Source organism: Microcebus murinus, chromosome 23 (genome assembly GCF_040939455.1).
Source record: "Microcebus murinus isolate Inina chromosome 23, M.murinus_Inina_mat1.0, whole genome shotgun sequence".
NCBI lineage: Eukaryota > Metazoa > Chordata > Mammalia > Primates > Cheirogaleidae > Microcebus > Microcebus murinus.
In genome coordinates, this window is record NC_134126.1 from 27,011,859 (window position 1) to 27,026,167 (window position 14,309).

A 14,309-nucleotide genomic window follows, 5' to 3' on the forward strand; every position below is an offset into this window, starting at 1 on the left:
GAACATCTCACTTCAGAAATATAGAAGGTTTTCTTATGTTAATATTGTACCATCCCTGATACTTTTTTAAAAGAGATTAAGTCAAATAAGATACCTTACACTGAACTCATTTTGAAAAAAGAAAAGATTGTAGCATATTCATCTTACAAATAATGGGCTGTGTTTATACAACAAAAGAAGAATTAGTCTTTCATTCTATGCTCTTCCCTTGCCACCACCAACACTCTTTGTTGATTAGCAAGTTTTTCCTGCAAAATATTTTGCCAACCCATTCAGGATCATTTTAATGGAATAAGGAAGAAAATGCTTTACAGGCCAGGGATTATTCTATAGCGTGATTCATCGTTCTTCGGCAACTTTGCTTAGAAGAGACCAGATTCAGTTTTTTGTTTGTTTTTGATATCCAAGTAATGTTTTACATTTTAAAATTTCTTTTTTAAGTAAGAATATTACATATCTACTGAAAAAAAATCACTTATTTTCTTTTCTTCATGTTCCCATTCTAAGTATGAACAAATCTCTACACCTTGCTATACTTTTAGGAAAGTAATCATTCTCAATTCTGTGAGTTGTTCTATTTTCAAGAGGCATTAATTATGTTAAGTGTGTGATTCCAGGGTGAACTCCTTTCTCCTTGCTTTGTTGAGTTTCCTAACACATGTTAAAGACAATGATAACGTTCAAAATGAAGAGCACTATAGAATTTATTGTATCCATTCCTGCAGATAGGTCTAAGTAATGAGGAATAATCTGTGTACATGTGTGCACTTTCTTCTTAACTCTTCTTTGGCTAGGTCAGCTGGCCAGTGATTACTAGCATCATGAGCAAAATGGTCAAAGTTAAATATGTGTGCCCTGAAAAATAAAAAAAATAAAAAGTTAAATCAAAATGATTTTATTAACTAGAGAGAAACACTGATTTTTAGTTACTATGTGATAAATTATCAAAAAGAATCGGTTAATGTAGGGTGCAAAACAAATGAAAAATTAATAAGTTATAGAGAATAACAACTTCCTACAGGTTTAGTTTAGTAGCTATAGCAACAGCTAAAATGTGACAGTTGAGTTTTAGTTTCTTGACATTAATAGTGGCCAACCTAGAATCAATTAACATATACATTCAGATTAAAAGTCAATGAATTCCTATTTCAGGGATATGTTAAAAAATATTTAAATAAATAAAAATTAAAAAGTCAACAAAAGCCCCCTGAATACTACATGTAGAATAGAGGAAAGAGTCATTAAGAGTCTTAGAAAGTTTTAAAGATACATTCACATCAAGTTATTTTTGTGTAATAATTTTGTATAAAGACATAAAAGAGATGTCTTTTAAGATCTATAAACATGACCTACAAAAAAGATATCTTAATACATATTGTCATATTTCTTAAATGCTGAAAACTCTAAAAGCCAACAAGCAAAAGGAGAACCATATACAAGATAGGCCAAGCATCTCATGACTCAAATTGTCATAATGAAGGCGTTCTTTCTAAATTCTACTGTATAATCCTTTGCCCCCCACAATATTTGTGCCATTATAACATTATAATAAACTGAGTGCAAAGCACAGGATGAGATAACCATACTGTTAACATGAAATAGTTCTGGCAATAGTAGAAATTTAAGCCTCTGTTAACCTTTATAAGTCATGGAGAAAGCCCAAGACAACTGTATTAGTAGATATTTTACAACATACAGAAATACGTTTTTATTAAATCACATATACCTTTTATAATTTACCAGAAGATCTTATTTCTGAGGTACCAGCAGTCACACTTAAGTATAAAACATAACATTGTTTCGTTGTTCCTATGTATTTTATAAAAGCTGACTAGTAGAGAAGGAAAAAATAACTGAATTACATAATTTTAATTTAAAACAGCAGAATTAAGCAGTTGTTTACACTCCCATCCCTAAACTAAAATTTATCATAGAAATCCAATGCTTGTAAAAGAAATAAATTAATCCTTTGCTAGACAAACACAAAGAATTGCTAGATGAAGTTACATTCTCACTTTCATACTCATTAACTATATCCTTTATTCTATATAAGGTGAAATATTTGATTAAATGAGTATGAGATCAAAAGGCTAACCAGGCTTATATAAAGTTAACTCATACCCTCCACACCTTATACTTCTGAAGTAAGGGAAGTGGAGTGTTTTTTATATGTACACTTAAAAGGTAAATTCTTAGAGGTTTCCAAGAATTTCCCTCTGATTCAGAAATTGAACAAGTAGGTTTACCACATAATTCCCAAATAAAATGCAAAAGAAATACAGTAGCCCCCTCATCCTTGGTTTCAGTTACTGGCGGCGACAATGAGCCCGAAAACGGCGGCGACGATGAGCCTGAAAATAGGTGAGCACAGTACAATAAGATATTTTGAGAGAGACAGACCACATTCACATAACCTTTATTACAGTATATTGTTATAGTTGTTCTATTTCATTATTAGTTGCCATTAATTCCTTACAGTGCCTAATTTATATGTTAAACTTTATATCACTGGTATGTATGATAGGAAAAAAAACACATTATATATAGCAGGCGTCCTCAAACTATGGCCCACCGGCCACATGTGGGTGTTTTTGCCTATTTGTTTTTTTACTTCAAAATAAGATATGTGTAGTTTGCATAGGAATTTGTTCATAGTTTTTTTTTAAACTATAGTCTGGCCCTCCAATAGTCTGAGGGACAATGAACTGGCCCCCTGTTTAAGAAGTTTGTGGACCCCTGATATATAGGGTCAGGTTCTATCTGTGCTTTCAGGCATCCACAAGAGTTCTTGAAATGTAAGCCCTACAGACAAAGGGGGGGATACAGTATTCTCCTGCTTTCTAAATTCTAGCACTTTTTGTCCTATTAAAAGTATCATTACCAATCACTTTCCCAAAGTACATGAAGAAACTGATGGAAGCCAGAGAAGACCTGGCAAATCTCATTCCACCCCTTCCTGACCCACAAAATCCGAAAGCACTAGCCTTGGTAAACCAATAATACTCTATATATTGGTAATTTATAATTTGATAATTGATAATAACTATTTAAAAGGGAGATCTGGAGCAAATGAAAAAATGTACATAAGATTGGTGGTTTAATTTTTTTGGAGTAGTTTTGCTGAGGCTTCTGTACCAATTTCACTCACTTTATGTGACTTAGAACTCTTGTTAGTTTTTGTGGGCTCTAAACCACATTCCTAAAAGGTTTCTTACAAAAATCTAGAGAAAAAAATATCTTACTACATTTGCTATTGTAATATCTGAATATGAATATATATATATATATATATATATATTTCTTTCTTTTTTTTTTTTTAAGACAGAGTCTTACTCTGTTGCCCAGGCTAGAGTGCTGTGGCGTCAGCCTAGCTCACAGCAACCTCAAACTCCTGAGCTCAAGTAATCCTTTTGCTTCAGCCTCCCGAGTAGCTGGGACTACAAGCATGCGCCACCATGCCCAGCTAAGTTTTTCTATATATTTTTAGTTGCCCAATTAATTTCTTTTTCTATTCTTAGTAGAGACTGGGTCTCGCTCTTGCTCAGGCTGGTTTTGAACTGCTGACCTTGAGCGATCCACCTACCTCGGCCTCCCAGAGTGCTAAGATTATAGGCGTGAGCCACCGTGCCTGGCCACATCTGAGTATTTTATTGGTATTAAACAAATACCTGAAAAACGATTAACTGCCACTCCTCCCCCTGGACCTAATGGTCAAATATTTTACCAAAAGACTGACCCATTTAGTGAATAAAAAATATTTACATACTGTAGCTTATAATAGGTTTAAGTAATATTGGAATTTAAGGAGAAAGGAAGGAGTGATAGGAGTTAAAAAGGTAAATAGCTCACATTATCCAAAGAAATAAAACAGGCAATTTAATAACAGCATTAAAAGATAGTTTTGTTAATTAATAAAACAATGAACTCTCATGGGCAGCCTGGAAATCACTGAAGTTTGGATGAACTCCACAATTACTTTGCTGAGTAATTATATCGACAAAGCACAAGAGCCCCAATTTAAATCTTTGTTTGTTAACAGGATACATCAGAGCCAGTCATGACATTTATACTTAACATAGGTAGACTCAGTACAGATGATATATTTCAAATAATACTGATTTTGTGTGTGTGTTGCTGTTTTAACATCTGGGTGCTTACTATGTGCCAATTAATGTTCTAAGCACCTCAGAAGTGGCAACTCATTTGAGCCTTACTACAATCCCATGAGGTAGGTAACTATATTTTCCTTATTTTACAAATGAGAAAACTGAGGCACGAAGAGGTTAAACTGCTCACAGTCACACAGCTCCTTGATGGTAGATCCAGAATTCAAACTGAGCAGTCAGACACCAGAGCCTGCCTTCCTAACCACTGGGCTGTTTGGGGCTTCACTGGCATCTATTTATAAATATAACTCAGCACAAGGCCCAATCATAGGCAATTTCACAACATGTTCAAGGCTGACTTTTCCTAGCTTCCTTTGCTGCTGTATAACACACAGATACTATGATAGATTATAATGAGTAGAAAAAAGGGTGAGTTGGTTAGTGGATCACAAACTGAGACTTTGGCTTTCAAGTCATTTTCCTTTCAAATGTGGTTAGTGTTCTTGAAAATATGGAGGAGGCAAAAAGATATCAAGTCTACTCATCCAGGATAATAATTAAAGATATAAGCAATGAAGAGTCAGCATATCAAAAAATGCAATAGAGCTAACAGAGTTATATACTGATATTAGCATAAAATTTTACTGGAAAGAAGCTAAGAGTACATTTTTTAAAATCATCAGGATATCTGCTCACCCTGAATTTCCATAGTCCCACGCCTACAACTATGGAACCAATTATTACAACACCAGCAACAATTCCTTCAGGGGGAAAAATATAATAACATGATTAATAGAAATATGAACAATTACATATTTCATTACATTAGTACGTCATAGTTTCACATGATATACATATTGGTTCTAAAATTATATAAAAAGTAGGAGACATGAATTGCATTTTGTATATGGCTTCCTTATGTCACAAGTTTTACCATAACACTGCATGTTATTTGTCTAGTTTTCTTTGAAAGAAAAAGAAATGAAGTATTTAAAGGAAAGGGTGGCAATGCTCAAATACAAATTTTTTTGACAGGTTTGAGAGGATTCTAAAGTGTTTTGACGCAACCGTGCTCAATTTTCAATGTTCTGATCATTGATCATTCAAATATGATGATGGAATTATATCATTTTAGAGCAAAAGGTATCATAAAGTTCACTCTCATTTTGTAGATGAATAAACTAAGTCTCAGAAAGACGGAAATTACATATGTGGTCAATGGGAAGGCCACTTACTTAGTTCATAGCACAGATAACAGATATGTAGGCATTTCCCCATCATAGAAAAGATGCCTGTCTTATTATCATCTGAGATTTAGAAGGCAAAATATATTTACTTTGCCTATAGAATATGCTTCTCAGTGTTTAGTCTATTGTATTAAGAGATGAAATTTCATTCATGAAAGCTATATTTACTTTGAAGCTTCAAAACCCTATTTTGAGCCAAACAGCAGCAAATAATTGGTCAAATACATTGGTCAGCATCAAATCAGTTTCGCAGTTTACTTTCATGTTATAACAACCCATTTGCTGTCCTCTCTTGCCATCCTCATTCTCCCTTTGCTTCCCAACATCTCCTACCCCCGGAAATGACCCTGCACTCTACCCCTTTGATCTGTACTACAAAGGAAATTATCAGTGACACTTAGAAAAGCAACTGAAGCTAATGTTCCTAACGAGTATATAAACTGTCTAATTTGAGTTGGGCAATCTCTTGGCCTGTCACTAAGATGACAATCTTTCTATGCTTTAAAGTAGCTGGTACTAGAGAAACTAGTCCTCTGCCTCTGTTTACTGCTTACTATCTCAGTGACCTCGGGCAAGTTACTAATCTTATAAAACCCTGTGTTTTTAGCTGAAAGTGGGGTATAAATGCTACATTATGGGATTGTTGTTAGAAGTAAATAAAATAATACATACAAAAATCTCAGTGTTATAGTATTTGCCACAGAACAAACATGAAAATGTTACCCAAATAAAAGAGCATTCTTATTCTTTGGTGTGGCCATAGGAAATGATAAAATTGTCAGCCATCCACCTTAGGAAAATAATAGTGACTACATGTCATAACTCCTTTCAGCTAATATTTATTCAACTTTTACCACTGTGCTAGGAGTTTTCATATTCACTATCACATTAAGCTTCAAAAACTTTAACTAGGAATCTCAATGTCCATCTCATAAATGAGAATAATGGGACTCAGAGATTAATTAGTTGGCTTGAATAATTACTAAATAAAAAAAAAAGAAAAAAACAGAATTCAAACGGAAGTCTAACTGGTTTAACTCCAAAGGACAAACTCTGTCTTCTACATGGTACCGTCTCAAAAGCAACAGAAGCAATAGCAAAAAAACACCATAAAGCCCATATTCTCAGTGGGTGTGATAAGTGAAGGTGAAAAAACATTTCACTTTGTAGAATATATAAAGTACAGATATATATGTGGTACATAAACAAATTACAGTATATGTGTGGTGGGGGAGGATTAAGAAAAATATCTAAAAGGGTCCTAGGTGAAGAAAGGACAAGAATGAAAAAGAAATTGAGTAACACTGACACAGAGCCAGTAGCTTTAAATAGTTTTAAAATTCACAGCACACGGCTCAGTGATACAGTACTTGTCGGAGTAAAGGTCGGTTCGGCACAGCACTGGCCATGCCAAAAATACTGACACAGGCAGTGGCCTAGAGACTGCATGACGCTGTTACTCCAGAGAGGGAGCTTACACTGCGTCCCACAAGCCCCAAGAAGCCCTAAGCATTATAGCACAGTGCCTTTTGGAAAGCCCAGCCCCTGCCAGACTGTGTCCTGTCCTGGGGCTGCTACTACCAGCCTGAAGCAGAAGCCATTGGCAGCAACCCCTAATGCCCCAGCAGAGGGACAGGTGGGCATTTTCATATACCCAAGGACAAATCCTACTGCCCACGGCCACAACTGGCTGCTGTGGCACCAAGGCATGAGCACACCAAATGCCCTCCTGTAGCTATTCCTACTGAAACCAACCCTGCCCTCCCCTGTAGCAGGACTGCAGCATAGTGACTGCTGTCCTCACTTGAGTATTCTGCTGGTGGCCTGGGGACCATCCTGGTCCTTCCTACCACAGCCACTGCTTCCATGCACCACCCAGCCTAGGGCCAGCCTAGCCCTATCCCCCTTGCACCCGAGCATACTGTCCAGGGGCTTAGGGATCACCCAGCCCAGTCTACGACTACTGGCACCTAGGTTTGGCCAACTAAATCCACCACTATCATCACAGCTGGCACCCATCCATATGTAATACCTTTGTACTTAGGGACAGGCCTGCTCAGCCCATCACAGCCAATGTGGAACATATGAGTCCTAGAGTCCTAGGTTGTCCCACCTCTGCTACTGCCATTGCCCATGCCATGCCTGCTGCCCAGTGGCCTAAAAAGCTGCCCAACCCAACCACTGCTGCCATTACTGGTACCCAAGCAAGCCACTTGGAGGCACAAGAATAGGCCTGCCAACACCAGTCCCAGCATGCACTGCCCTGGGATGCAACAACAGGCACACTCAGCTCACTGCTGCCACCACTGAGGCTTGAAGACTGGCCCACCTGGCATCACAGATTCCAGCAAAACTTCACCACAGACTCCACTAACAACCGCACCATAAGCCACCAAGAAAATCACAGACACCACTGACACTATTTACAGCCAAAGATCATACAGAGAATATGCTACTGCATGAGCCCAGAATCAAAGCCAAAATGCCATATCCAACCAACACCATACATGTATCTTCAGGAAAAAGTCCTCCCTTAAGAAGACAAATGGAAAAGACTGGAATAAGTGACTGTTACACCAACTGTGCCGATAACAACTTAAGGACATAGGAAACAGAAAAGCAAGGAAATGACACACCAAGGAAACATAAAAATTCTCCAGTGATCCCTATCAAAACAAAATTTAAAAATTCCTGGAAAAAGAATCCCAAATATTGATATTAAATAAGCTCAGTGGGATACAACACAATACTGAAAAATACAAGGAAATCAGAAGAACAATTAAGGGTATGAATGATGAATTTACTAAAGACATCATCAAAAAACAATCACTCAATCAGAAATTCTGGAGCTAAAGAATTCATTGAATGAAATACGAAATACATTCAAAAACTTCAGCAATAGATTAGATGAAGCAAAAGAAATACTTTTAGAACTTGAAGATGGGTTTTTGAAATAACCCAGTAAAATAAGAATAAAGAGAAAAGAATAAAAAAGAATGAGCAAAACCTAAGTGACATATGGAACACCAAAAAGCAACCAAATATATAAATTTTCAGAGTCCCAGAAGGTAAAGAGGAAATGAAAGGGTTAGAAAACCTATTTAACAAAATAATATATAAAAATTTCCCAAGTCTAGTAAAAGACTTAGAAATCCAGATATAGGAGGTTGCATATCCCAAATAGATACAATTTACAAAAGTCTTCTCCATGGTACATGAGTCAAAATGTCAAAAGTCAAAGACAGAGAATTCTACAAACGGCAAGATAAAAGCATCCAGTCATTTTGAAGGAACCCCCATAACAAACAGTGAATTCTCACCAGAAACTTTACAGGCCAGGAGAGAATGGGATGATACATTCAAAGTGCTGAAAGAAAGACACTGCCATTCAAGGATACTATACTCAGAAAAGTTATTCTTCACAAATATAGGAGAAATAAAGTCTTTGCCAGACAAGCAAAAGCTGAGTGAACTCATCACCATTACCCCAGGCCTACAAGAAATGCTTAAGGAAGTCCTACATCTGGAAAAAAAAAGAAAGATGCCTACAATCATGAAAACATGGAAGTATTAAAACCACTGGTAGAGCAAACAAAGAAACAAGGAAAAGACTCAAATGTTACCATAACAGAAAACAACCAAAACAGAAGTATAAACAATGAAAGAAAGAAACAAAACAACCAGAAATCAATTACTAAAATGACAGGAATAAGCCTTCACATATCAATAATATAAACAGATTAAACTTGAATATAAACAGATTAAACTTTCCACTTAAAAGAAATAGACTGGCTGAATGGATAAAAGAACAAAACAACCCAACTATATGCTGCCCGCAAGAAACTCTACATAGGACACATATTGATTGAAAGTTAAGAGATGGAAAACATTATTCAAGCAAACAGAAACCAAAAGACAGTAGGAATAGCTATCTTTATATCAGATATAATAGACTTTAAGTCAAAAACAGCAAAAAGCAACAAACAATGTTATTATATAATGATAAAGGGATCAATTCAGCAAGAGGATGTAACAATTCCAAACATAAATGTACCTAATACCGGAGAACCCAAATATATAAAGCAAATATTATCAAATCTAATGAAAGAGATAAACTCTAATACAATAACAGTTGGAGACCTCAACACCACACTGTCAGCACTAGGCAGATCATTTACACAGAAAATTAACAAAGAAACATTGGATTTAAACTGAACATTAAACCAAATAGGCCCCACAGACATTTACAGAACATTCCAGCTAACAGTTACAGAATACACATTCTTCTTATCACCACATGGAACATTCTTCAGGACAAAATGTATGTTTATTCTTCAGGATAAAAACATATGTTATCCTGAACACAAATCTTAACAAATGTTTAAAAACTGAAATCATGTCAAATATCTTCTTAGACCATAATGGAATAAAGCTAGAAGTCAATAAAAAGAGGAACTTTGGAAACTGCACAAATACATGGAAATTAAATAATATACTCCTGAATGACTGTTAGGTCAAGGAAGAAATCAAGGAGAAAATGAATAAATTTCTTAAAACAAATGAAAATGAAAACACAATATATCAAAATGTAAAGAATGCAGCAAAAGCAGTTCTAAGAGGAAAACTTACAGCAATAAATTCCTGAAAGAAAAAAGGAGAAAAACTCAAAAGACATATTCTAACAATGCACCTCAAGGAACTAGAAAAGAAGGAACAAACCAACCTAAAATTAAGGAAAAAAATAATAAAGATCAGAGCAGAATTAAATAAAATGGAGAGAAAAAAAAAAGAAGCAAGAAAAAAAATGTTGGTTTTATTAAAATATAAACAAAATCAATAAACTACTTGCTAGACAAACCAAGAAAAAAGTAAAAGCTCAAATAAAATCAGAAATAAAAAAGACATTACAACTGATACAATAGAATACAAAAGATCATCAGAGATTATTATGAATAGTTTTATACTTAGAACCTGGAAAACCTAGAGGAAATGGATAAATTCCTGTATGCACAGAATCTCCAAAGACTGAAATCAGAAGAAACAGAAAACCTAATCATTTATGCATAATGATATTGAATCAGCAATAAAAAGTCCCCCAATAAAGACCAGACTAGATGGCTTTACTGCTGAATTCGACTAAACTTTCAAAAATAATTCACACCAGTTTTAAATATTTAAGAGAAGGGAATTCTCCCAAGCTCATTCTATGAGGCCAGCATTACTGGAAATGGTATGATGTGTGATATAGTCTTCACAATAACCCAGTGGGAGCTGGAAGAAGTGGGCATCCATTGAGTTGACAATTGTTGAATTAGGGTGAGTACACAGGGATTCACTGTACTGTTTTTCTTACCTGTATGATGTTTAAAGTTTTCCATAATAGTAAGTTTAAAAATAAATAAATAAATGGCAGGGCAAATTAAGAAAAAGAAGATAATATTCTCTTCCAGAAATACAGATTGTTCATTCCACAATGATAACAGTCACTGCCTGAGAGCCAAACTTACCAGCTGTAAATGTGGAAGAATCTACAGAAAAAGAAGGGGAGAAGAAAAACAATTACAAAAATAAAAATTTTGAAAAGTCATTGATTTGCTTAGCAATTTAAATAACATCAATAAGCTACACTTGGGCCGGGCGCTGTGGCTCACGCCTGTAATCCTAGCTCTTGGGAGGCCGAGGCGGGCGGATTGCTCAAGGTCAGGAGTTCAAAACCAGCCTGAGCGAGACCCCGTCTCTACTATAAATAGAAAGAAATTAATTGGCCAACTGATATATATATATAAAAAATTAGCCGGGCATGGTGGCACATGCCTGTAGTCCCAGCTACCCGGGAGGCTGAGGCAGAAGGATCACTCGAGCCCAGGAGTTTGAGGTTGCTGTGAGCTAGGCTGACGCCACGGCACTCACTCTAGCCCGGGCAACAAAGCGAGACTCTGTCTCAAAAAAAAAAAAAAAAAAAAATTAAAAAAAAATAAGCTACACTTGAAATCTCCAAAGCAATTCAAATTTCCATAAATCAAAGAATTGTAAATAAATTTATGAAAATAACTACACATTACCTTAAATAAAAAACAGCAGTGTCTCTATCTGTTCAACAGAATCAACACTATAAACATAAATTATGATAAAGAGTTTCTTAATGCCAAAACAAAACACCATCTAAATTTGGTTGTATCACTTGAGGGCAAGAAAGAAGTTTGAGAAGCTTGAATAGTAAATAACTGCTGATTCAATCCTACTACCAAGAAACTATAAGAAACTCAAGTCCCTTTCAGTAGACTCTTTCAAAACTCAAAATTATCATATCACGTTATTATTTATATCTTTCAATGATTATGGATGAGGCACGATAAAATAAACTTTACTTTGAAATAAGTACATTCATAATAAATAATCTGCTCTCAGGTGAGGGAAAAAATTTACTCACAGTACTATTTAGAACAAGCAATATTACACAGCAGAAAAAGCACAGGATGTAGAGTCAACCAAAACATCTTTAATCACTTCAGTACGGCGCTCACCGGCTGAGAAACCTTGCCCACAGCCGGCACTCATAGTCCGCACAATAGTCTGTGCTGTGCATTGACAAGAATCCACTTTGCTCTTGTGTGATGAGGAAAGCTTCAAAGCACTGAAAGCTTGTTTTACTTTACAGGCAGCTTTACTTGTAATGTAAACCAGAATAGGTAACATATACACATATGTTTTCATTACGTTATTTTTAAATGTTCACAATTTTGTTTTGATAAACGAAAAATTAGAAAAGTCTTATTACAGCTGCCGGCTAAAGTCGACTCTCGGCTGTGCCCATTCATCTGTGGCTACTGACTATAGTCAATGCTCGTACTGAAGTGGTTAAACTTCCCCATTACCTATGCACTAGATGTGAGCTGTGTAAGTTACTCTCTGAGCCTCTAATTCTGCATCTACAAAATGAAACTAAATATACTGATTTTGTAGGGACTAGTGTCAACAAATAGATGGTACAGGGTATATGACACTATAGTACATAGCCAATAAGTGGTAACTACTATGATCTTTCAATAAGTGCTAAATATGCTTGATTATATTGAGTCCTGAGAGAATCAATTAATTTTACATAGGAGGAAAATGTCATATGCTTATTATAGTTATTATATATTTGTATTATTTTATTATATAATTATATTTATTATATTTTTATCATACAAATTGACTCATTAGCTTTAAATTTGTTAAATTACCTTGTACTTTTTACAAAAAGAAATATTTCAACACTTCAACAAATTTATATAAAGGGAAATTTATTTTTCTTTGCCTTCCCTTATTAAAATTTGGGTATATATAATCTGAAAATTTTAGAGCCAAAGATGTCATAAAATTTTAAGAAGTCAAAAACTCCATATAAAGGTTAAAATGAGTGAACTCAATCTAAATGAATCAATATGAACCAGAAAGCCAATGTTGAGTGCTAAAACTTAGATAATGAAGCATATGACATACTGTTTATGTAAATCACAAAACAATATTATGAACTACTTATGGATACATACATGCAGTATAAGCATGAAAACAGATAAGAGAGCTCACCAGCCTCAGGGCAGTAATTGTCTTAATGGTAAAAAGTTGGGGGTAGGGAAATGTACAAGGGAACTTTAACAACATCTATAATGTTTGAATTCTTAAAAATATGTGATAGCAAAATAGGCTTCAAGATAAAACTTATACGAAATCCTTAAAATATATGGTTCTAAAGTATAAAAATATAGTTAAAAACCTATTATTTGACACCTCTGCAAAGTGCCCCAAAGCAGGAATGGCAGTTCCCCTTTTAAAGAGGGGAACTAAATGGGGTGGACAGGCAGGGTTCAGAGATGCACACATGCAGGGAAGGGCCCTCCCTAAGCCACATGGTGTGGGTAGCAGAGAGCCCCAGTCTCTAGCTTGCAAAGTCAGAGGATGGAGCTCAGGCCTGACAGAGGATCTGGAGAATAAGGGGGCAAATCTGAGGGGTGGTTTTGTCATATTTCTTGACATCTGTGGGACTTAACACAAACAGTTGCTTTAGAAAAGTTACTGAACTACACACTTATTTGTTATGCAGTTTTCTACTTCTGCGTTGACTTCAATTTAAAAGATAAAACAATTTTTTAAAAATTATGCCTTAGATCCATCCTGTTGATTATTTTCTAAGAAAGATAAAATAACAAATAGTCTCCATTAAAGCAAGAATGTCTCTAAAAATGGCTATATATTAGGCAAGTTGTCAGGCAAGAAGTCCTACTGGTGGCCTGAAGCAGCATCGATTACTAAGACAGGTCTCTTGCATTCTTTCGGCAGGTATTCTGAAGCCTAAAGCATATTTTACTTTCACAAAATTGTCATCTGCAGAGCCCTGTAATAACATAAACTATGTGAAAGAATTGCTGTACTTTCAATTACTTAGAAGACACTGTTGAGATGCTTTACCGAATTAGCAGCTTCAGAGAATCTGCAGACATCCCTTAATGCTTTGAGGGATGGGTCTCTGTCAAGGAACCAGACCCAGGACTCAGCCTCAAGGATGGTACATACTTGGATCTTCAAAGAGGTCTTGACAAATTCAATGACTCCCTACACTAGCATGGAAAACAATATTTTTATCACCCTTAATTTAACATTGTTTTTCAATAGGGCCACAATATTTTTCTATATTATTGTAACTATTTTCTTTTTAAGGATTTTCCCTAGCACAATCTAAGTCTGCCTCTATAGAAAGTCAAAAGCATTAGTATCAAAAACCCTGGCTACCAGAAATAGAGACTATTTAATTTTACAAACTTGGTTAAATTCATATTTCCACCAGAGCAAATGAGATCCATACTCAAGAAACCTGAACACCGTCAACTGACCTGAAGGGATCTGTCCTCCTTTAGATATACTTGTTGCAGGAGAAAACATGGTTGTCCTGGGAAGAAGTTCACCCTGGGTTGCT

The 14,309-nt window shown here is 35.5% G+C and overlaps 1 protein-coding gene across 6 annotated transcripts in view; it reads right to left on the bottom strand.

Moving 5' to 3' along the window:
* Positions 1-14,309, bottom strand: part of LOC105869192 (complement decay-accelerating factor) — a 55,648-nt gene that overhangs the window by 23,285 nt on the left and 18,054 nt on the right. For 2 of the 6 annotated variants that reach the window (XM_075996882.1, XM_075996886.1), the window contains exons 8-13: positions 14,227-14,307; positions 10,861-10,881; positions 4,803-4,867; positions 2,247-2,351; positions 1,727-1,831; positions 687-855 (exon numbers count right to left, since the gene is read on the bottom strand). The exons of 1 other annotated variant lie outside the window; for it this stretch is intronic. In XM_075996882.1, coding sequence (XP_075852997.1) covers positions 2,307-2,351; positions 4,803-4,867; positions 10,861-10,881; positions 14,227-14,307 — 212 coding nt within the window. In that variant the 3' untranslated portion in view covers positions 687-855; positions 1,727-1,831; positions 2,247-2,306. Of the gene's footprint in view, positions 1-686; positions 856-1,726; positions 1,832-2,246; positions 2,352-4,802; positions 4,868-10,860; positions 10,882-14,226; positions 14,308-14,309 lie in introns of those variants that run through there. 3 more of the 6 variants (XM_075996885.1, XM_075996889.1, XM_075996883.1) reach the window with 2 other exon arrangements.